Source organism: Vespa velutina, chromosome 6 (genome assembly GCF_912470025.1).
Source record: "Vespa velutina chromosome 6, iVesVel2.1, whole genome shotgun sequence".
NCBI classification, from domain to species: domain Eukaryota; kingdom Metazoa; phylum Arthropoda; class Insecta; order Hymenoptera; family Vespidae; genus Vespa; species Vespa velutina.
Window position 1 is genome coordinate 1,004,396 of NC_062193.1, and position 22,168 is coordinate 1,026,563.

The 22,168-nt window shown below is 29.3% G+C and overlaps 6 protein-coding genes across 9 annotated transcripts; 4 read left to right on the forward strand and 2 right to left on the reverse strand.

The window, feature by feature from the left end:
• The first annotated feature begins 19 nt into the window (after nucleotides 1-19).
• Nucleotides 20-9,280, forward strand: LOC124950219 (mediator of RNA polymerase II transcription subunit 12). Of its 2 annotated transcripts, none has more exons than XM_047496658.1 (12): nucleotides 20-1,078; nucleotides 1,182-1,909; nucleotides 1,999-2,779; nucleotides 2,883-3,208; nucleotides 3,281-3,812; nucleotides 3,906-4,499; nucleotides 4,628-6,339; nucleotides 6,427-6,852; nucleotides 6,925-7,396; nucleotides 7,469-7,731; nucleotides 7,978-8,139; nucleotides 8,263-9,280. In XM_047496658.1, the coding sequence occupies exons 1-12, from the start codon at nucleotides 535-537 to the stop codon at nucleotides 8,479-8,481; spliced, it is 6,759 nt and encodes a 2,252-aa protein (XP_047352614.1). In that variant the 5' UTR covers nucleotides 20-534; the 3' UTR covers nucleotides 8,482-9,280. The 2 variants fall into 2 exon arrangements, with proteins under 2 accessions (XP_047352614.1, XP_047352615.1); XM_047496659.1 differs by having other exon boundaries at nucleotides 2,952-3,208.
• Nucleotides 9,281-10,121: 841 nt separating this feature from the next.
• LOC124950236 (40S ribosomal protein S23) lies at nucleotides 10,122-11,135 on the forward strand. The gene is made up of 3 exons (XM_047496688.1): nucleotides 10,122-10,210; nucleotides 10,548-10,707; nucleotides 10,785-11,135. The coding sequence occupies exons 1-3, from the start codon at nucleotides 10,207-10,209 to the stop codon at nucleotides 11,050-11,052; spliced, it is 432 nt and encodes a 143-aa protein (XP_047352644.1). The 5' UTR covers nucleotides 10,122-10,206; the 3' UTR covers nucleotides 11,053-11,135.
• On the reverse strand, nucleotides 10,771-12,739 carry LOC124950235. Of its 2 annotated transcripts, none has more exons than XM_047496687.1 (6): nucleotides 12,371-12,739; nucleotides 12,212-12,270; nucleotides 12,008-12,061; nucleotides 11,783-11,935; nucleotides 11,523-11,711; nucleotides 10,771-11,455 (listed from the first exon to the last, which is right to left on the reverse strand). In XM_047496687.1, exons 1-6 carry the CDS (start codon nucleotides 12,579-12,581, stop codon nucleotides 11,321-11,323), a joined length of 801 nt encoding a protein of 266 aa, XP_047352643.1. In that variant the 5' UTR covers nucleotides 12,582-12,739; the 3' UTR covers nucleotides 10,771-11,320. The 2 variants fall into 2 exon arrangements, with proteins under 2 accessions (XP_047352643.1, XP_047352642.1); XM_047496686.1 differs by having other exon boundaries at nucleotides 10,774-11,455; nucleotides 12,008-12,133.
• Nucleotides 12,740-13,395: 656 nt separating this feature from the next.
• On the forward strand, nucleotides 13,396-14,494 carry LOC124950237 (40S ribosomal protein S23). The gene is made up of 3 exons (XM_047496689.1): nucleotides 13,396-13,530; nucleotides 13,907-14,066; nucleotides 14,144-14,494. The coding sequence occupies exons 1-3, from the start codon at nucleotides 13,527-13,529 to the stop codon at nucleotides 14,409-14,411; spliced, it is 432 nt and encodes a 143-aa protein (XP_047352645.1). The 5' UTR covers nucleotides 13,396-13,526; the 3' UTR covers nucleotides 14,412-14,494.
• A 1,395-nt stretch (nucleotides 14,495-15,889) lies between these two features.
• On the forward strand, nucleotides 15,890-21,111 carry LOC124950222 (protein PFC0760c-like). Its single transcript, XM_047496661.1, has 4 exons — nucleotides 15,890-16,271; nucleotides 16,492-17,659; nucleotides 17,909-18,544; nucleotides 18,645-21,111. The coding sequence occupies exons 1-4, from the start codon at nucleotides 16,224-16,226 to the stop codon at nucleotides 19,235-19,237; spliced, it is 2,445 nt and encodes an 814-aa protein (XP_047352617.1). The 5' UTR covers nucleotides 15,890-16,223; the 3' UTR covers nucleotides 19,238-21,111.
• LOC124950234 (kynurenine formamidase) lies at nucleotides 19,004-22,100 on the reverse strand. 2 transcript variants are annotated; one of them, XM_047496684.1, is made up of 8 exons: nucleotides 21,973-22,100; nucleotides 21,122-21,183; nucleotides 20,888-20,975; nucleotides 20,715-20,816; nucleotides 20,510-20,644; nucleotides 20,257-20,335; nucleotides 19,954-20,145; nucleotides 19,004-19,885 (listed from the first exon to the last, which is right to left on the reverse strand). In XM_047496684.1, exons 2-8 carry the CDS (start codon nucleotides 21,128-21,130, stop codon nucleotides 19,510-19,512), a joined length of 981 nt encoding a protein of 326 aa, XP_047352640.1. In that variant the 5' UTR covers nucleotides 21,131-21,183; nucleotides 21,973-22,100; the 3' UTR covers nucleotides 19,004-19,509. The 2 variants fall into 2 exon arrangements, with proteins under 2 accessions (XP_047352640.1, XP_047352641.1); XM_047496685.1 differs by lacking the exon at nucleotides 21,973-22,100 and having other exon boundaries at nucleotides 19,004-19,644; nucleotides 19,750-19,885; nucleotides 21,122-21,311.
• Nucleotides 22,101-22,168: the final 68 nt, after the last annotated feature.

Here is a 22,168-nt window from a genome sequence, read left to right on the forward strand (position 1 = left end):
GATTGTTTTCTATGGCATATGAATTTTAGCAGACGATTTTGCAAGCCTTTCCCGGAATATGCTTTCGTGTCGCTTAACATCGTAAACAGAATGTTTCGGTGTTGTTTAGTTTAAAAAGAATCATCGAAAGCGGCCGAAATCTCTTTTTGACTTGTCTGATACTTTTTTAGCTTACCGTGACGTTGGCAAAAACCCTGCATACATATCATGCAATGGCGTTCTATATCGTTACAATTTTGACGTAAGGTTGTGACTTCTTACTATCTAAACGTTACGGTATCAATTATGTGTAAATATTTATTAAATCCCATATTATTATCCTTGCGGTGACCGATCGTACGGTTTTTTTTCGCGCGATCGTGTTTGTTAGTATTTTAGTGTAGCATTGTATAATTGTAAATATGATAATAGAAAGGAAGTTTATAGACCTTGTGCAATCGCACAAATAAACGTAAAGCTTTTAATACATTTTCTTGATTTTTTCTATTGGCGATGTTGATGATCAACCATATAATTTGATAATTATCTTGTACCATGATGGGAATATTGTATGAGAAACGCCCACTGAAGAAGCCCAGATTGGGACCACCTGATGTTTATCCTCAAGAACCTAAACAAAAAGAGGATGAGCTTACCTCTATAAACGTCAAACATGGATTTGCAACAATGCCACAGTTATCTGATGAATTTGGCACTGCAAGACATTGTAATGTTACTGCTGCCAAAGTAGGAGCATACTTCAATGCTATACTTGCTAAAAAAGAAGAACTAGCAACTATGCCTGATACTGGAAGAAAGAGACAACAGATTAATCCTAAAGATAATTTTTGGCCTGTAACTGCTAGAACAAAAAATGGCATTGAGGCATGGTTCAAAGACTTATCAGGCTGTAAACCATTAGTAACCCTTGCAAAAAAAGCCCCCAATTTTAATAAAAAAGAAGAAATATTTATGATGTTGTGTGAATATCAAGTACCTATGTTAAGAGCTGCATGGTTTATCAAATTAAGCTCAGCATATACTGTTGCAGTTTCAGAAGCTAAGATAAAAAAAAGACAACTACCTGATCCTACTACAGGTAAGAATATGATGATTAGGAACAATTGATTATATATTCCAAAACAATTAAAATTAAACAAACCAAATTCTTTTTTACTGTATTGTTTTTTGGTTTCTTTTAGAATGGACAGGAACCTTGATAAAATTTTTAAAAGATCAACTATCAAAATTGCAAGAGTATTATCACATGGGTACTCAATCAACTAATACCACAAATAGTAATGCTAATAATAGTAGTACGAATACAAATAATTCATGTAATGGTAATACTACACCAAGTGCAAATGGAAATAACAATAATACTGTTAACAATAATACAAGTAGTAGTACTAATGGATCTATAAATACTCAACCAGCTACACCAAATTCAAATGTTCAATCAACAACTGCAGCAGTTATGAATGATGAACATAAATTGGCAATGAAACAGTGGCAATATTGTATTCAATTAGCTAAGTATATGTTTGAAGAGGGTTTGTTGGACAGGCAAGAATTACTCCAATGGATATTAGAATTATTAGATAAAATTAGATCATCTCCATCAGAGGATGGTATCTTAAAACTTCTATTGCCACTAGCTTTACAATATCTAGAAGAATTTATACAGTCTGAATTATTAGCTAGGCGTTTAGCATATTTATGTTGTCGGAAATTAGCATATATGTGTAATAATGTAGAGGTGAATAGCAATCCACAAAGTCCATCTATTGTTAAAACTGAAGTTAATAATACAAAAGATGCTGCTGTTACAAATCAAGGTCCTCCAAATCCATTAACTGCAGCTTTTAATGAATATTTAACTTGTCCACATCATAGAGATGTATTATATAGCTTATCTACAATCATACAGGCAAGATAAATATTTCACTTACATTAGGGATATTGTTTATAATAGATATATATTTTATTATCTAAATAAATATTATATTATTCTCTTAGGTTATCACATTGGAATGTCCTACTGCATTAGTATGGAATAGTGTTGGAGAAGGGAAAGCTCCAACTGTCTTAAATGGTTCTCCATTAGATTATTTGCCATGTCCCCCTGCTGCTTTACCAACTCCACCTGCAAGTGCTACTAATCCCACAATGAAACAATTAAAGATTGCTCAAGAAAATATAAAAGCTCGATCACAAGCTGCAGAGGGACGTTGGTCATGTGATAAATGGCAGCAAAGTAGTGCAGGAATGACAACTACTAAAGTATTGGCAGCATTAGATGCTCTAGATAGACATAGTTTCGATCGAATGGATTCAACTAATTCATTAGATACATTGTATGCAAAAATTTTTGCTCCTCCTCCAAAAGATAATAATAATGAACGTGATACAAAAACAGAATATAATCCACAACAGGATTCTGCTGTAGTTGAAATTCTTTGTGAATGGGCAGTAAGTGCAGAAAGATGGGGAGAACATAGAGCAATGGCTGTTGCCAAATTGCTAGAAAAAAGACAAAGTGAAGCCACTGGAGAAACAAATGACAATGATGACAAAGACAGTGTTTGGAGTAATGGAAATCCACCTGTACTTCCAATTTTTCAACCACTGTTAATGAAATTTTTGGATACAGATGCTCCTGTTTTAGATAATACAACATCACAATCAAAGACACAATTTACAAATTTAGTTCATTTATTCTCAGAACTAATAAGACATGATGTTTTTTCTCATGATGCCTATATGTGTACATTGATTTCAAGAGGAGATCTTATACAAGGTATATACATTAATAACTTTTACTAATGTTTTTTCGCGTTGTTTTCTATATTAGTACAAAGGATAAATATTGCATAAGTTGTTAAGCGAAATATTTCGTTCAGGCCCAGCAGCAAGTAAGCCTGGAACACCTAGTAATAGAGAACCAATTGATGAGGATAGTCTCTTCCCAGGAATAGATTTAAAACCAACTAAATTGGATGTACCAGATCATGGTAGAGCTATGGATTATGATGATAGTAAAATAGATGATGACTTAGACAAGCTATTGCAACATATTAAGGAAGACCAACAAAATAGTATGGATGCACCAGACAGTCCGAAAGAAGATGCTTTGGCTGGACATACAGGTCATGATGATATTGATTCAAAAATTCAATCAAGTCACAGTCGTCATTTACTATATACAACACATTTTCCTTTACCACAGGTGATTAATTAATATTCAAAACATTGCTTTATTAATGTAGAAAACTTTATATAAGACAGACACATTTTCTAGGATGAGACATGTAGTCAGCATGATTGCAATCAACGACATGTATTGCTATATGGAGTAGGTCGTGTTCGAGATGAAGCTAGACATGTTGTTAAAAAAATGACAAAAGAAGTATGCAAATTATTCGGTAAAAAATTTAGCATTGATGTTGCCGAAGGTGGAAAAGTGAAAAAGCATTCGCGCAGTGAATTTAACTTCGAAGCTATAACAATGAAATTCCAAAACTTAAGTTATTTTGATCAACATGTGGTAACGTGGCAATGTGCAACACAAGTTATTGAAATGCTTAATACATTTGCATTGGCTGGATCATCTTACTTACCAGTACAAGAGCATGTAGCCTTTCTATTTGATTTAATGGAATTGGCTTTGAATATTTATGGCCTGATAGATGTCTGCATTCAAATACTGAAAGAATTGCCAGAAGTTGAAGCCCAATTTACAGCAAGAAATAGTCAACTTGTCAGAAGTTACACTACAAGTTTAAGTTTGTATGTTGTAGGAGTATTAAGAAGATATCATTGCTGCTTGTTATGTAAGAAACATAATCTTTGTATTAAATAATACTTATATAGATAATATTAATAATGTTGTCTAATATTTAATTTTTTTTTTTTTTTTTTTTTAGTATCCCCAGAACAAACAACAGTTGTATTTGATTTACTATGCAAAGTTGTAAAACATGTTGCAAATCCAAGTGATTGCAGCTCAGCAGAACGTTGTGTGTTGGCTCATCTTTATGATTTGTATTCCACATGTTCACTGTTGAAAAGTAAACCACATGGTGTAGAAGCATTTAGTAATGCATACCCAAAAATTCGTACTGCTCTTTACAGTGCATTGCAGCCGACACCCTCAAGTCATGTATATAATTCACAATTTATGGTAGATGTTTTTACTAGTCCTAGACGAGGTGGAAAAATAGAACCACAATGGGCCAGGCAATTAAATGAAACACCAGCAAATCGTTACAGCTTTGTATGCAATGCTATAGTTGCAGTTTGTAGTGAGACTGATAATGATAAATTAAATGATATTGCCATAACTTGTGCTGAGTTAACAGCTTGCTGTAATGCATTAAATGCAGAATGGCTGGGAGTCCTTATGGCACTTTGTTGTTCCTCTAATAGTTCTGCATTTTACATTGACGTATTGAACCAAGTTGATGTGCAAGACTTAAGCATACACAACTCTCTTGCTGTATTTACATCAATTTTAATTGGTAAGTTTACAAAATAATAAATTAATCAGATATATAATTCTTTACAATATACTGAATTAAATATAATTTATATAAATATATTAAATATTTCAAAAATTTTTTATTAATTTATTTTCTTATTTTTATAGCTCGACATTGCTTCTCATTGGAAGACTTCGTTGTACATATAGCACTGCCATCATTAGTTAAAGCTTGCAACGAAGGCCGTGGAGATGCTGATATGGAAGCTGAAGCAGGAGCTCGTTTAACATGTCACTTATTATTGCGACTTTTTAAAACAGTTGAATGTCCTCAACCAGCCTTGTATTCTGTTGGGACAAGTCCTCATCCTTTACCAAATGGAAATTCACGAGGCTACAGCATAAAATTAAGTTGCGATAGACATCTTTTAGCTGCAGCACACAATAATATTAGAGTGGGTCCTGTATTAGCGGTACTGAAAGCTATCCTTGTAGTAGCTGATGCAACTGCTGGAAAACAGCCACCTAAAAAACCAGATGTATCTATGACTCATTCAAGTAAAGGTGGTGGACCTGGTAGTGTTGGTGTTGGTATTGGTGTTAGTAGCAGTGGCCCTGGAGAATTATCAATTAGCCACATTTTAGGAACTAGCGATATTTTAGGAGGTGGTGATGATCTTGGGCTTGATCTTGCAATGTCTTCCTCTAGTAGTAGTGCCGGTATGACATCAGAAAATGTAAAAGGTCTTTCGGACTTTGCTCAGCATGTTTTACGTCAAATTTGTAGTCAAGAATGGGTTTTGGAAAGGTGTTTACAAAATCCTGAAGAACTTTGTCATCCTGATATGCTATTAGATAATATGTTGACACCACGTCAGGCACAAAGATTATTACATATGATCTGCTATCCTGAGACACCAACTGAAGCTTTTATTGATCAAAAAACGCATATTACTAATATCCTGGAAAATTTGGAGCAATGGAGTCTTAGGATGTCCTGGCTTGATCTACAATTAATGTATAAACAATTCCCACCTGGCTCTGTCGATCTTTCTCAATGGTTGGATACTGTTGCTAAAGCTGCTATAGATGTATTTCAATTAAATACCTTATCAAGCAAATCTGATAGAAGATCAGGTTCTATATGGTTAGTGGCTCCTCTTGTTTCTAAACTACCAAGTGCTGTACAAGGGAGAGTTCTTAAAGTTGCAGGTCAAGTGTTAGAATCTGGTAATTGGTCAAAAACAGCTGGCCGTGAACGAGGTAGATCCAAATCACCTTCACTTTTTAATCATCAGCCATTCTTATCATTGGTATTAACGTGCCTGAAAGGACAAGACGATCAAAGAGAAGGTTTATTAACATCATTACATTCACAATTATCGCAATTTCTTAATACCAGCAAAGAAGAGAAAAATATAGGCTCTGAAGATCCCAAAGCAAGAGAAGTTTTACAAGATGCTCTTCAATTAAGATTTAGCTTAGTTGGTGGTGTTTTCGATACAATACAACGAAATACAACTGCTACAACTGATTGGGCTATTTTACTCGTTCAATTAGTCAGTTATGGAGTAATTGATCTAAACAATAACTCAGAACTATTTACCACTGTTATAGATATGTTAGCAACATTGATACATTCCACTTTAGTCTCAGACTCACAGTCTGAAAAGGATGAAAATAAAAAGCATTATCAAAATTTAATGAAAAAGTTGAAAAAAGAACTTGGTGATAGAAATTCTCCAAGTATTCGATATGTTAGGCAATTATTACCGCTGCCAAAATTAACGATGGAAGTTATTACTTGTGAACCAGTTGGTTGTTTAACAGATACTAAAGGAAATAAAATTGCTGGTTTTGATAGCATTGACAAAAAACAGGTAAGCTGATTTCATTTATATAAAATATGACAAATATCTGATTCATTTTGAGAATTGTCTATCTTAATGATAAATATATATGAGTAGGGCTTACAAGTATGCGATTCACAAAGAGTTTCTGCATGGGAATTATTAGAAGGCCATAAAAATCCAGCACCTCTATCTTGGGCTTGGTTCAGAGCAGTTAGATTGGAACGTAAACCACTTACTTATCAAAATGCTCATAAATTATTAAGGTATCATACACACAGTCAGATTAGACCAGCTAGCCATTATTTGGATCCACCACCTTTGCCACCAGAAGATTTGGAACCAGACAAAAAGGAATCTGAACCTGGCAAAGCTGATACCCCCATGAGCATTGACTCTCCAGGTAGAGTTGGTGGCAGTGTTGGTAGTAGTGGGGTAGGCAATGCTGCTACTAATGGAAAAGGTAAAGCTATGAAAACTAGACGTCATAGAAGGAATAAAGGAGCTGCAACCCCTACAGCTCCTGTGTCACAACAAATACAAGTTAGTGCAGTCATTATAACAATTATTTTGTGCATTTAGATTTTGAAATTTACATAATAAATGATTTTCTAGCAACCACCATCTCAGCTGCAACAAATGGCATTCAACAATCAACAAGCAGCTGTTGCTCAGCAATCTGGAATGTTCACTGGGCAACCTCCACAACCTCAACAACAATGGTATGCAAATCAACAAAATCACACACCAGCACAGCAATATGGATATGGACAACAGTTACCACCAACACCAGTTGGCGGACCTCGTTATGAAAGACCCGGAATGAATAATCAGTCCAAACAAGCATTAACTAATATGTTACGTTTGCGATTACCAAATCAATTTATGGGCACTCAACAACAACCTAATCCTGCACCAGTAGCTGGTCCAAGTGCTTTCCAAGGCATGCAAAGGCAACAGTTTATTAGACAGCAATTAAGAGCACAACACGGTGCGCCAGGTATCAATCCACAACAAAGTATGTTTGCACCACAACAGCAGCAACAACAACAGCAGCAGCAAGGAATGTATGCTGGAATGCAACAAGGTGAAATATCATAGATTAAAAAAGTATCTGATGCAAAAATTTAGAATGTCTCTAATATGTGATTATTTACAGGAATGAATCAGAATTATGCAGGATATGGAGGACAACAAATGATACCACAACAGCAACAACAGCAACAACAGCAACAAACACCTCAACAGACACAACAACAGCAACAATTATTACAACAGCAACAGCAGCAACAAGGAATAATGAATCAACAACCAAATATGATGTTCCCAAATCAACAACAAATGATGGGACCTCAAAGAGGTCCAGAGTATATGCCACAACAAAGAATGCAACCTGCTGCAACAAGACCACCTTATTTGCAAGTAAGTATTAAACATATTGTTAAAGCTAATTTAACCTTTCGCTATAACAACGTCATTCAAGTTATATTAAACCAATATAACCAAACTTGCGAATCCATGTAAAATTATGATGACTAAAATTACCAATGAAATACATCGAGCATACGATTATGGGTAATTATAGTCATCGTTGGTAATGAAAGAGTTAAAAGAGAATCACTAATATATAAATTTAAATGATTACTTATATTTAATTTTCATTTATAGGCACCAAATGTTACAATGAATGCTATGGGACCAATGGGTGGAGGTCTTCAAAACCAACCTGCTCCACCATACAGACAAGCAACTGGTAAACCAGGTGCTGTGGGAGTAACTGGAGTAGGCACAACAAACGTTAGTTTACAACAAAACCAACAATTCCAACAGGTATATTATACGCATATTTAAAGCTAATATATATCATTTTAAAGTAATAAATATTTATTTATACTTATATTTATTTTTACTTTATAATAAGAAAACTTTTTTTTATATTTTTTCGTTTTATAGCAAGCGATAAATCAACAACGTATGAGACAACAAATGTTAGCTATGCAACAACAACAACAACAGGCACAGCAACAACAGCAAGCACAACAGCAACAACAACAACAACAGCAAGGTGCTGCTGGTGGACAACAACCAACTCCACAATTAGTTACACATTTACAGCGGCACTTGAGTCAACCACCACAACATCCCTATCAACATCAACCACCAGGATATTAAAACTAAGAATAACATAGTACGATATGATGCAGTGTTCCTTCAAAATGTATACACTCTTCATTTATTACTCTCGTATATTCATAACTTAAACAAAATTATTGTTCATTTTTTAGACATGTACGTTAACGACCTATGTGTTCAGAATATTAAGCATTAACCCTCTATAATGTCGCGTAACTTTGAAGTTATATACTCATATATCTACAGTTTAAAAATTTTATTTTATTCTTTGTCATAAATATGTATATTACAATATCTCGAAAGTGAACTTTTGCTTGCTAAGTAAAAGTTATACTTAGTATAGTATAATTATAATAATATAAGTTATATCATAGATTTCAAATTACATAATTTTTTGTTAGACGAAAAGACAAATTGGATTAATGTAGAGGGTTAAGGAAAATGCATAATATTATAAATTCCGGAAATTTAGATCTTCGTTATTGATAATGAAGTAGATCAATTTATTATACTATTATTTTATTATAAGTAGTGCTACAAGTTTGTCTTACACTTTAATTTACCTAGTCTTACTAATTTTTATTGTATATATCGTATTTTTAGAATGTATACATTTATCCTTGATGTTATTTTTAACAATATAGATAGAGCGACATTATATTGCAACAATACAAAAAATCCCTTCTGGGGTCGCTTCTAATTTTCACAATGTCCTAAGGACTATAAAAATAGACTATAGAAATCATTACCAATCTAAATCCATTAATTTATAAATATAAATTTATTTTGATGATCATAAAAGAAATATTATATGGGTATTTATAAATGATGAAACATAGTTTATAATGTGTATACATTTTTTAAGAATACTGTTTTGCATTATAAGCGATGGATTAAAAATGTTAAAATCTTATCAAAAAAACAAACTACTTCTTTATCAAGAAGTAATACAATAATTCTGAACTGAATGCAAAGGAAATAAGCTTTGCACTTTTATAAACTATTGTAAGACGAATGTATCTAAAATTTTCATCATTTTTTAAACTCAGTTTATTTTTTTAAGTTAATGTTAACATAATCGTGTATATACGATATCAATTTTACTTTTAAATTTCTAGAGTCTTTCTATAAATTGCCAAAACTCATTTACGTATTACGAAAATGAAGGTTGTAATATCTTATATTTGATAAAAATGAATTTCTTCATTAAATTGTACTTCATAATTTTGTATATTAAGTAGAATACAGTTCGTTCATGTAATATGATCAATGTTACAAAACTAGTTCATGAAACAAAATAATGGAAAGAGAAGATAAAATTTATTCATCTTATCATAAGAATAAAATTTTCTTCTTACAACCAGAAATAAAAGCATTTTGAATTAATGTTTAATATGAAAATATATGTACTATATTGAATATTATATCATATTATTTTAGTTAATTGTTAATTTTTTTAAACAACACCTTGTATCATAAAATAAAAAATTATTAACTTGTAACAAAGCTTACATATAAGAATATTAAACATGTATTTCTAAAAAATTAGCAATTAAATTATTCCTACAGCAAACATTATTTCTTATTAATCGTCATACTACAAAAATTAATATATATTATTATAACATATAACATATATTAACATATAAACCAGCTTTATGATTGGCCGAATTTGTAATATTCCAACGAACCAAACGACAAAAACCCTAGCTTCCGTTTAGTTGAACGATTGCTCTCTTTCGATCATATTGCGCAGGTATCAAGATGGGTATGTTCTGGCTCTTGATTTTATAGGTTTTTCAAAACGTCATATATTCTAAATTGTCATATTTTAATGAAAATCGTTCAATAATAATTGCAATGTATCAATGATAATATAATTTTATGTATGCTTACAATAAATATATCTAATGAAATGAAAGTGTGTATAACCTCAAACGAAACTATACCGCGTGTTTCATTTTATTAAACAAAAATCAGTGATTTTTTAATAAATGTCATTAAATTATTTTCTCGTAATTTGTCGAAATTTTAAATATAATATTTAACTAATGCAATTGTAAAAGAAAAATGAGATGTCTAATCCTACAAATATGTGCTTATAGGTAAACCTCGAGGTCTTCGTACAGCTCGTAAACATGTAATTCATAGAAGAGACCAACGTTGGAATGATAAAGACTACAAAAAAGCACATTTAGGAACAAGGTGGAAGGCTAATCCCTTTGGAGGTGCCTCACATGCTAAAGGCATTGTTTTGGAAAAAGTGTGAGTATTTCTCCTAAAGTGTAATAATTGATTTGTAATAAATAAAAATAAAAAATGTCTTACTGTAATTTGTACAGTGGAGTCGAAGCCAAACAACCCAACTCTGCTATTCGCAAGTGCGTAAGAGTGCAGCTTATTAAAAATGGCAAGAAGATCACAGCTTTTGTACCTAGAGACGGCTGTCTGAACAACATTGAAGAAAATGACGAAGTTCTAGTAGCTGGATTTGGACGTAAAGGTCATGCTGTTGGTGACATTCCTGGTGTTCGTTTTAAAGTAGTAAAAGTTGCAAATGTTTCTCTACTTGCTCTTTACAAAGAAAAGAAGGAACGTCCCAGATCATAAATTCTTGGTTACAAACTTTTAAAAATTTGTAATTTACAATATAAAATGGAATTAATTTAATTATACAAGTCTAAAAGATAAAAGAATTGTTTTGTTATCATTGCCTTTATTTTATTCATCATCAGTTTTGTATTTATTCAATATATGGAAGTAAACAATAAAATTACATACTATGATTTACTCTTTGTTGACGAATCATAAATAAATTAATAGTTCATGTCCCGATGGGCATACAAAGAGTAAACAATAAACGCATTATATATAAACATCATAATGTATCAATAGTTTCATCTGTGGAGATCATAATGTCCTCTACAAGTGAATTCAATGATCTATTATAATTGATTTTTTGTGATGCACTTGGTAACTTAAGTTTGGATATTTCATCTTTCATATGTAACATCTATAAAAAAAAATTATTTTTATAGTTTATACATAAAGAATAAAAATATGTAAATGCAAAATATTACCTGTTTAAAAATCATAAAGTTAGAATGTATACTTTTGATATTTGAATCCATATTGTTTTCTATAGTATTTTCATTTCTTGTATGCGATACAGGCCAAGAAGAAATCATATTATAGGTATCCATGAATTTTTCAATTTGTACAATAAAATTCTTTTGTTGCTTAATATTATTTTGTTCTACATTGTTTTCCTACAATTATTACATACTTTTAATATAATTACATCTATTGCCATTCAAAAGATATAAATCTTTATACATACACTATCTACAGATGAGTTTTTTATTGTAGAAATATTATTTGACTCATTAGAATCATCTAATTTTTGTAAATCTTCAAAATATTTTACAGCTTCTGAATAACTCTGTTTTATAGATGTATTACTTGGATTATTTGTATCTTCAGTAAAATGTATCTATATATGAAACAATTCTTTATTACATGTACCTTGTAAAAGTAGTAAATTTATACTAGTTTGTCAATTTACTTTCAATAAATTTGCAATTGATTCTTCCTCATTGGTTGGAACATCAATTGAATCTGCATAAACATTTTTAACAAATTGTAATAATAGAGTTAGAGTAGAAAGTTGTTCCTCTAATGTACAATTACCCTAAAAAAGAAGATATTTACAATTAATAGAATTCACCTATTATCCATATTTACTTATTACTTATTAATTATAATATACCAATAATATATCTTTGTTAATACAAATTCCAAGCTGAGAATAATACATTGCAAGTTTGTCTGAAAGGAAAGTAGTATTTATAACATTCTTCATTTCAAATTAGTATATATGCTACATAAGTTTTTTGTTTATTTCGTTTAAGTGTAGTCTATAATATACCATGTAAAGCAGAACCTTCAAGTTTTTCTAAATCATTCGCAATGTTCGGTACTTTTTCCGTAAGTAACCATGACAATAAATGAATTCGATTATCACCGGAAAATATAATAGAACTTATATTGTTTGGTTCTGCTTTAGTAATTTCAGGATAACGTAATTTAAACAAAACATTATAAAAGTCTGACATAATCGTATCTATCGTAGACATCATGAAATGTGAATTAAAATTCAAAAAAAAAAAAAAAAAAAAAAAAAAAGAAAGAAAAAGAAAATAAATATGCGTTAAAGTTTGAATACGATGTTTTACAGCACTTGCGTACTATCGACCAGTCGTTGGTTCTTTGACAACCACTCAATTCAAAAAAATATATCTACCCTTATAGACTTGATCGCGATAACTACGAAAGAACAAACGATGTATAGACGAATCGTTTGATCGTTTGGTTATTGGTCTTTCATTGGACAAGTCAGTGGTGATTGGTTGACAGGTATTTATAAGGTATTTACAAGCTTTTTCTCATATCTCCTTTCTCATATTCTTTTGAGAATGATTTTTCTAAGAATTGAATTTAAATTTTTTAGCTAATATAAAATACATCTTGTAATGTTCTAAAGAATATTATATATAATTTACTTATTATTTCATTTATTTTTATATTATTCTATACTAGAAATGTTATTATCTCTTTTTTTCCAATATATACGAACCGTGTGGTTTAACGCTGATAGACCGAAACATTTGATACTTTATCGCGTGATATAAATTTTTATTGATGGAAATAATATTATATATCATAACAATAATATTTTCTTCTAATTTTACAACTAGAAATAAAAACATTTTGAATTAATGTTTAATATGAAAAAATATGTACTATATTGAGTATTATAACTTATGATTTCAGTTAATTGTTGATTTTTTTAAACAACGCCTTGTATTATAAAATAAACATAATTAACATTAATTTCTAAAAAGTTAGCAATTATATTTTCCTATAGTAAACATTGTTTCTTGTTGCCATCTTATAAAAATTAACATATATCCTACCTAGGATTATTCGAATTAGTAATATTCTAACGAACCGAAACGACAAAAACCCTAGCTTCCGTTTAGTTGAACGTAGATCTTTTTCGAATATATTACGCAGATATCAAGATGGGTATGTTCTGGTTCTTGAATTTATAGTTTTTTTAAAACGTCATACATTCTAAATTGTCATATTTTAATGAAAAGCGTTCAATAATAATTGCAATGTTTCAATGATAATATAATTTTATATATGCTTACCATAAATATATCTAATAAAATGAAAGTGTGTATAACCTCAAACGAAATTACACCGCGTGTTTCATTTTATTAAACAAAATTCAGTGATTTTTTAATAAATGTCATTAAATTATTTTCTCGTAATTTGTCAAAATTTTAAATATAATATTTAACTAATGCAATTGTAAAAGAAAAATGATATGCCTAATCCTATTAAGAATCCTAAAAAGAAAAATGAAATGTCTAATCCTACAAACATGTGCTTATAGGTAAACCTCGAGGTCTTCGTACAGCTCGTAAACACGTAATTCATAGAAGAGACCAACGTTGGAATGATAAAGACTACAAAAAAGCACATTTAGGAACAAGGTGGAAGGCTAATCCCTTTGGAGGTGCCTCACATGCTAAAGGCATTGTTTTGGAAAAAGTGTGAGTATTTCTCCTAAAGTGTAATAATTGATTTGTAATAAATAAAAATAAAAAATGTCTTACTGTAATTTGTACAGTGGAGTCGAAGCCAAACAACCCAACTCTGCTATTCGCAAGTGCGTAAGAGTGCAGCTTATTAAAAATGGTAAGAAGATCACAGCTTTTGTACCTAGAGACGGCTGTCTAAACAACATTGAAGAAAATGACGAAGTTCTAGTAGCTGGATTTGGACGTAAAGGTCATGCTGTTGGTGACATTCCTGGTGTTCGTTTTAAAGTAGTAAAAGTTGCAAATGTTTCTCTACTTGCTCTTTACAAAGAAAAGAAGGAACGTCCCAGATCATAAATTCTTGGTTACAAACTTTTAAAAATTTGTAATTTACAATATAAAATGGAATTAATTTAATTATACAAGTCTAAAAGATAAAAGAATTGTTTTGTTACTATTACCTTTATTTTATTCGTTATCATTTTTGTGTTTATTAATTTACAAAAACAAACAGTAACATTACATGCTATGATTTACCATTTGCAGAAGAATCGTAAGTACATTGATATTTCATGCCCAATGGTCATACAAAGGATTAAAAATTATTGCATAAGATTCAAATATCAAAATGTATCATTAGTTTCATCTATGGATATCATAATATTCTTTACAAGTGAATTCAACAATTTGTTATCATAATTGACTTTTTGTAACGCATTTGTGTAGCATCTATGAAAGCAATTATTTTTGTAGTTTATATACAAAGAATAGAAACATCTAAATGCAAAATATTACCTGTTTACAAGTCATAAAGTCAGTATATTTTTGTATATTTTTGATATTTGAATTGTTTTTATTTTTTATACGCAAATATAAGCTAAAAAGAAGTCAAATTATAGGTATCTATAAATTTTTTCATTTATAACATAAAATTCTTTTATTGCTCAATTATTAATGATACTTTTCTGTATCATTACATATTCTTAATATAGTTACATTTATTGTCATTCGAAGAAAACATATCTTTACACATACACTATCTGCAGATATGTTTGTTATGACTCATTAGACATCTAATTTTTGTAATTCTTTAAGATATTTTACAGCTTTTGAATAACTTAGTTTATAGAGATATGTGTTTGAATTATTTGTATCTTTGCACGACAAATAATCTTTATCAGATATGATTTCTAATGAATATAAATAAATACTATATATTATAAATAAATTATACTATTTTATTAATTTATTTATTACTTTCAATAAATTTACAATTGACCATTATTAACGATTGAAAACATCAATTGAATCTACATAAATATTTTTAATAAATTAAAAAAAAAAGAAAATGTAGAAAGTTGTTCTTCTTATGTACAATTAAAGGAAATAATTATAATTAACAAAAGAGGAATTATTTATAATTAATAAAATTCGTCTATTATCCATATTCATTAATTATTTATTAATTTTATAAGTTATTATTTATTAATTATAAAGTACCAATAATATATCTTTATTAACGGAAAATTATCAACGATTGGTTAAGAGCGTCTAAGAATTCTTAATGATCTTTAAGGTACTTAAAGGTTTGTTTCCATATTTTTCGAACGTAATAATTTCGAATATAACCTTACTAAAGAATTAAATATAAATCTTTTAAGTGATATAAAATATGTTTTGAAGATATTTTGAAGAGTATTGTGTGTAATATGTTTATTGTTCTCTTCATTTTTATCTTTTAAATATACTAGAAATGTCATTCTATCTCTCTTTTCTCTCTCCATTATAGTTCGAATTTATTTATTATTGTGGTAACAATGGGTACTTATCTGCTGCGCGTTCTTAAATTATAACTGTATTCTGTTTAACGAATGCATTTCATTTTGTTTTGAATTTATTTGATTATTTGAAGAAGTTAAAGAAAGGATGAAAAGAAAAGCATTATTAGATGACAGAGATTTCAATAACATGTAGTCTATCGTAATTAAGCAGTATTTCACAAAAAATAAATTTATATCTTAATAAAAGTTTAATATTACTGCTGACTGAAAAAAAGTGTATCATCGATGTGGTTAAATTCATGTGTTAACTATGAACATTCATTTATTTGATTGATCTATCGTTAATTTCGGTAACGGAAAGATTTAAGACAAAATCGAGGTTATAGTTATGGAGAAAAGTGAAATTATCTATATTTCTTCTGACGATGATGAAAAGGTTTAATAATTATGCACAATATTTCTTAACCTTTCTTTTTTATATATATTTAATATATCAGTTATTTTAGTTAATAAATTAATAAGATATTTCTTGCAGAATTTATAATATATATATTATTTATAGTTACAATTTTAAGTTTGCCATATTTTAACTATATATTCACTATGATTTATAAATATTTTAATGTCTTTTAAAATCTGTTTATATATTTTTGCAGACCGATGATAAACCAAAATCTCTGCAGTGCAATGAAAAAGTTAATAAGATTAATTTTGTAAATACAAGTACAGAACAAGTACAGAAATTGAATAATAATGAAAGAAAAGATATGGGTAAGCAAAAACGCAAAATATCAGAAGTCGATGATATTTCGAACATAAAGAATAATGGTATAGATAAAAAAATTAAGACAGAATTAAGCCAAGAAATAAATGGTCTGTTAACAAAGGATAATTATAAACAAAATGATATTAAATCACAAAACTATACATCTTTACCTGTAAATAATGTAACTGTTAAGCCACAGTTGATTATTAAGGAGAGGAAAAATATATCTCTTCCAGAACAAGATGTATTTCCTATGTTTATCAGTTTATGCTTACAAAAAAAACGAGAACCCGCAATGGAGATTATTGTTAATAAACTTAAAAGACGATATGATTTAATGAATCCTATGTATGCAAAATCAGAAGCTTTTCAGAATTTTTTGAATAAAAAACGTAATGCTATTTTGTCTTCTGACAATATGATATATCATCATATTATGGATGTCAAGACTGAAATGAAATCTAGAGCTAAAGGAACTTCAAAAATGTCTGCTCAAATTGAAACAAGTAAAAGTAATGTTTATAAGGATACATCATCATGTTCCAAATCATCTTCATCTTCAGGTATTTTTAATAATATGGAATCAGAGGAAATAAATGAAGAAGATTATGAAGATAATACCATGGATGTTCATATGGAAAACAGACTTAAGAAAATAGTAAAAGTAATGAATATATGTGAGAGAAGAATAAAAACATTGGAAGAGGCTGAAGTAAATTTTTCTGATGAAGATAACAGTAATTACATTAAGCTTGAAAAATATAAAGAAAGAATGGTAAAATTGTACAATGAGTATTGCCGTATAACAGGTGATAATGCAGATGCAGGTCGCCCATACTTGAGACCAAAGCATTTAAATCCAACTCAAATTGTTATTGTGGATCAAGCAATTACGAATTTTATAAATGCAAAGATCACTAAAAGAAATAGACTAAAACGAAATGGCAGATTTACAGATGATTTAATATTCCCAGATTACACGGACATCTTGAAATGCGTGTCAGATTGTAATGAAAAAAATAATTTAGGATTAGATAGAAAAAAACAGTCTCAGATCGGTAAGTTTTTTCCATCTAATTTAATTCTTTCGTTATGGTTGAACTGCATATCAAAACACAATCGCTTAATGGGATTCCGTGCAAAAAATTTACATCTCAAATTTCAAATTTGCTTCTTATGCCTTAGAAAGTTTTTCATTTTTTTTTTTTTTTTTATTTTTTTAATATCGAGCGACTCTAATCACCCGTAGCGAAAGGTTTAAAACTGTAATGAAGAATAATTTTATAATAAACTAATAACTGTTATAGCTAAAAAGGCATTTACTAATTTGGGAGAACACTTACAACGTGCTAGGCGCAATGATTATTGGGATACATTTTCTCTATCTTTGGAAAATAAACAAGAAGATCCAGCCTTAAAAGATCATGAACTTGCACAAAAATTACGTACAAATCGAGAGATCGGAGAAAAGAAATTATCTCAAGTATTTCAAGACTATGTGAAAAAACAAGAGGAAATGAAAAATTCCTTATTAGAAGATAAGGCAGATACAGAAAATGATGATGATGATGATGAAGATAACAATATAGAATCTAAAGATGAGGATGAGCACAGTGAGGAGGATGATGAAGATGACGAAGATGAAAATGATATTGTAGAAGATGAAGATGAAGGTGAAGAAGATAAAGCTAGTATTAATAGCAGTGAAAAAAATAAAAACAAAAACAAACATATCTTGGAAAATGAGACTAATTCAAAAAATGATTTAACAAGTACATGTGAGGATAAAGATAAGGATGTTTTAATAAAAAATATAAATGAAGTAAGATATGATATAAACGTAGGACTTTCTGAAAAGGTGAATGAAGAATCAAGTTCAGCAATAAAATCAGAAGTATCAATTATTCAACAATCATCCACATTAAATAACAATGATGCTAAAGGTAAGATCAAAGATTTATATATATTATTTAAAAAGAATTAATATAATTCTATGTAAAGATTTGTATTTATCTAATTATTAAAGTATTTATGTTGAATTAGATAAAACAGATGAAATTATGCTGGTGGACAATGACTGCGATGAAGCAACAGGAGGTAGTAAACCTCTGTTACGTGTACGTTCCTTTGCAAAACATCCTACAACTTGGGAAGACAACAAGCAAAAATTTCAAAATTCGGGAAATGGAGCAACAAAAGAAGTGATTGATCTCACAAATGATGTAGCTATAACAAAAGTAGAGGTACCTAATTTCAAAATTCAAACAGCTATACTTCCTTCAAAGAATACATACAAGGCTTTGGTGATACCTGCAAATTTGGCAAGTAAAAGTATTATCAATGTTAAGAATATTACAAATAATTACTTAAAAGTAAATCCAAGAAATATTACTGCAAATAAATCAAACATAAAATCTTTATCTGTGGTAAAACAAGTAGTTGATGTAAGTTCCGTTAATACTATTATACATTTACCACATTCTTCTAATCGACAAAATACAAATAATAATGGAAATAATAACGGAACAAAACAAAATAAAACTATCGTGCACCTTCTTGTACCAGCAGAACAAGTACATACAACAAATTCGATAGGAATGTCCATTATAGGAAGTTCAAAAAATAAACCAAAATGACTGCGAACAAAACCAAAATATGTATACTTTGATCACTATAATGACATTTATAGTTTAGAAAAACTTAGCACTTTGGTGTTAAGTATTTTATATGTATATTTAAACATTAAAATAATTGTATTTATATGTAGAAATCAAGAATTCAAATAATGAATAATACATAAACAATTAATTACAATTAAAACCATTTAATTGATAAATGATCGTAAAACTTGTGTAAAAGTATATATGTATGCTTCGTTTTTAATTATATACTTTAAGTATTCGTGTTTCTATACATTCATATATTGCAATATTAATCGTGTTAAAACAAATTCAGTATCTAATAAATTTTCTACGATATCAAAATGATCAATGTTGTCGCGTAATAAAATATACTCTACGTTATCCACAAAAGACATAATTTTCTGAAAGAAAGAGAAAAAAAAAAAAAAAAGAAAAAAGAATATTATTTTGAACTTAATAATTTCACATATAGGAATTTTATAAATTTTATGTATTGTAAGACTTACTTGAGCATATTCACGTGTTTCGTTAATAAATACAGGAGAATCACACTCTCCTACAGTAACGATTACTTTTAAATTTTTGATAGGTTTATATTCTTTAGTATCGAGAGTAGAAAAACTTAATTCTTTAATATCATCTCTAAAAGAAAATCGTTAAAAGATATAACGTGGGAAATATGAAAAACGAAAAAATTATATGATACTTACTCCGTAAGTTTTAAAGCTTCATTATACGAGGTATTGGTAAGAGGTCCTAAATTATAAATTCCGCCAGCGAGCAACAGACCTTTTATCAATTGAAAATATCCTCGCTTCGTCATACATTCAATCCATTTTGTATCGTGTAAAAATGCGGCTGCTAAATGTGCACCGGCACTGTGACCGCATATCCAAACGCATCTGTAGTATATTAATGTTCAATAATATTACGCGATATCAATTCAAATAAACTTCATATATGACCTTTTCGTAATAAGAATTAACGTATTCTAGCGTTATAAGTATTCATACCGACATCCAGAATTTACAGCAGAACTTAAAATTGTCTCAATTGCAATTTTTATTTGAGAAATTATATCCTGTAATTTAACTGAAAAATTAACAAGTTAATTTTGCGTTCTTGTTTTCATTAAACATGATATAAATTATTATTATTATTATTATTATTATTATTATTATTATTATTATTATTATTATTATTATTATTTTTATATATTATTATTATATATAATAATAATAATAAAGATTTATGAATAGATTTTACCATTAGGACATAGATCATATCCGATCGATACAACTTTAATTTTATTGGCGACAAGAACTGGGACTGAAAATCCTCCGAAATCTTTACTTAATTCTTGCCAATAACCACCATGAATATATATAAATATTGGTGCATCTAAAAAGTTAAAAAAAAAATACAAGTAAATTTTTATATAAAATAATTTTTTTTTTAGTTACATTGGTACCATTGGGTAAGTCGGTTCCATAAATATCATATTTCGTACGCTCTGTTGGACCATATGGGATGTCTAAAAGACACTTTGTAGTGTTTCTTGCTTTTTTCGTTACTGTAATATAATAAAAAAAGGATTTGTTTTCTAATTAAAATTTAAAAACATAAATATAACAATAGTCATACCGTTCACTGCAAAGATTAAAAATCGTGATATTAATTCTTCCGGTTTAAATCTTTTACTCCATTCACTTGGTGAGTAAAGTACTTCTTGCTAATGTGAAATAAACAAATCCTTGTTAAAATGTATTGAAAAAATATATAATCCAATTATACGAATTATTTAAATATTTTGAAACGAATAACTACGATGTATTTTGAAACTCAAATAAATTATTGATTGTATAAGACATTACTTACGGTCGACATTTTCCTTCGTCCAGTAATCAAGACGTTACTATGGAATATGCTTGAAATGACCACTATGGAAATGTATAATAATCAGGAGATAATTAAAAATAATTTACTGCATTTTATATAACGTTGTGTAAACACATAACGTTATTCAGAATAAATAAAATTGTACTGTAAAAAAATATATAGTTAGAACCGGAAGTTTAATATCTTTTGATAGATGGCGACTCTATGTTAGTTGTACGATTTATACTTAACGAAGAAAAACTATCGGCGGAGAAATATGATGTATCATATAAATGCAGAACTTAACGTAAGTCGACTAAAGTCGATAGAATTGGAATTTTGTTCTTAAAAAAAAAAAAAAAAAGAAAAAATAAATAAATAAAAAATAATTAACGTACTTGGAACTTTTTATCTTAATGAGAACATCAATATTTTCAATGCTACAGTAATTTATATATATATATATATATGTACGTATATCTACTACAATATAACAGTATAATCGGATAATTAAGTTTGTATTAAAAAAATTGTTATTTATTGGTATCTTATTTGAAAGCCAAAAATAAAGATCATCAGAAGTTAATAAGATATTCTTTTCGTTTAACAGACCAAGGTCGAAGGTGAATTGCGTGTCTATCACGAGAGAGAGAGAGAGAGAGAGATAACGGTAAATTAAATTTTATACCTATGATTAAACGTTAAACCGGATATCGGATAAATCATTTTTGAGTTACGAAAGAAAAGAATGAGGAATATAATTTTGGAAAGATCAGAGCCATGCAAAAGCGAAGTCCCTTGAAATCTAATATAATTTTTATTGATCAAAAAAAAAAAAGAAATAAACTTACGTATCTGTCGAATAAAAAAGAAAATAGAGAAACGATTCAATTTACATCTGTAAGATTTTTTTCGCAACGATAAGTGGTCGAAGACGTCGCTTTAAAACGCACAGGCATCTTCCTGTACGTAAACCTCACGAGAGGAGCAAGCAAAGCTTGCAAGGTTGAGGCACACCAAAACCAGAAAAACCGGCCCCTCTCTTTC

Excerpts from the sequence above, each read along its gene's own strand:
- LOC124950237 (XM_047496689.1), top strand. Across the intron at positions 14,067-14,143 it reads GGCATTGTTTTGGAAAAAGT|TGGAGTCGAAGCCAAACAAC; the intron begins GTGAGTATTTCT and ends TAATTTGTACAG.
- LOC124950236 (XM_047496688.1), top strand. Across the intron at positions 10,708-10,784 it reads GGCATTGTTTTGGAAAAAGT|TGGAGTCGAAGCCAAACAAC; the intron begins GTGAGTATTTCT and ends TAATTTGTACAG.
- LOC124950234 (XM_047496684.1), bottom strand. Across the intron at positions 20,817-20,887 it reads TTTAATCTTTGCAGTGAACG|TAACGAAAAAAGCAAGAAAC; the intron begins GTATGACTATTG and ends ATTATATTACAG. Across the intron at positions 20,336-20,509 it reads ATATGATCTATGTCCTAATG|TTAAATTACAGGATATAATT; the intron begins GTAAAATCTATT and ends TTAATTTTTCAG.
- LOC124950219 (XM_047496658.1), top strand. The coding sequence starts at position 535 with ATGATGGGAATATTGTATGAGAAACGCCCACTGAAGAAGCCCAGATTG. Across the intron at positions 1,079-1,181 it reads ACTACCTGATCCTACTACAG|AATGGACAGGAACCTTGATA; the intron begins GTAAGAATATGA and ends GGTTTCTTTTAG. Across the intron at positions 6,853-6,924 it reads CTGTGTCACAACAAATACAA|CAACCACCATCTCAGCTGCA; the intron begins GTTAGTGCAGTC and ends ATGATTTTCTAG.
- LOC124950235 (XM_047496686.1), bottom strand. The coding sequence starts at position 12,581 with ATGATGTCTACGATAGATACGATTATGTCAGACTTTTATAATGTTTTG. Across the intron at positions 11,936-12,007 it reads CAATTGCAAATTTATTGAAA|ATACATTTTACTGAAGATAC; the intron begins GTAAATTGACAA and ends TTTCATATATAG. Across the intron at positions 11,456-11,522 it reads ACTTTATGATTTTTAAACAG|ATGTTACATATGAAAGATGA; the intron begins GTAATATTTTGC and ends TTTTTTTTATAG.
- LOC124950222 (XM_047496661.1), top strand. The coding sequence starts at position 16,224 with ATGGAGAAAAGTGAAATTATCTATATTTCTTCTGACGATGATGAAAAG. Across the intron at positions 16,272-16,491 it reads CTTCTGACGATGATGAAAAG|ACCGATGATAAACCAAAATC; the intron begins GTTTAATAATTA and ends ATATTTTTGCAG. Across the intron at positions 17,660-17,908 it reads AAAAAAACAGTCTCAGATCG|CTAAAAAGGCATTTACTAAT; the intron begins GTAAGTTTTTTC and ends TAACTGTTATAG.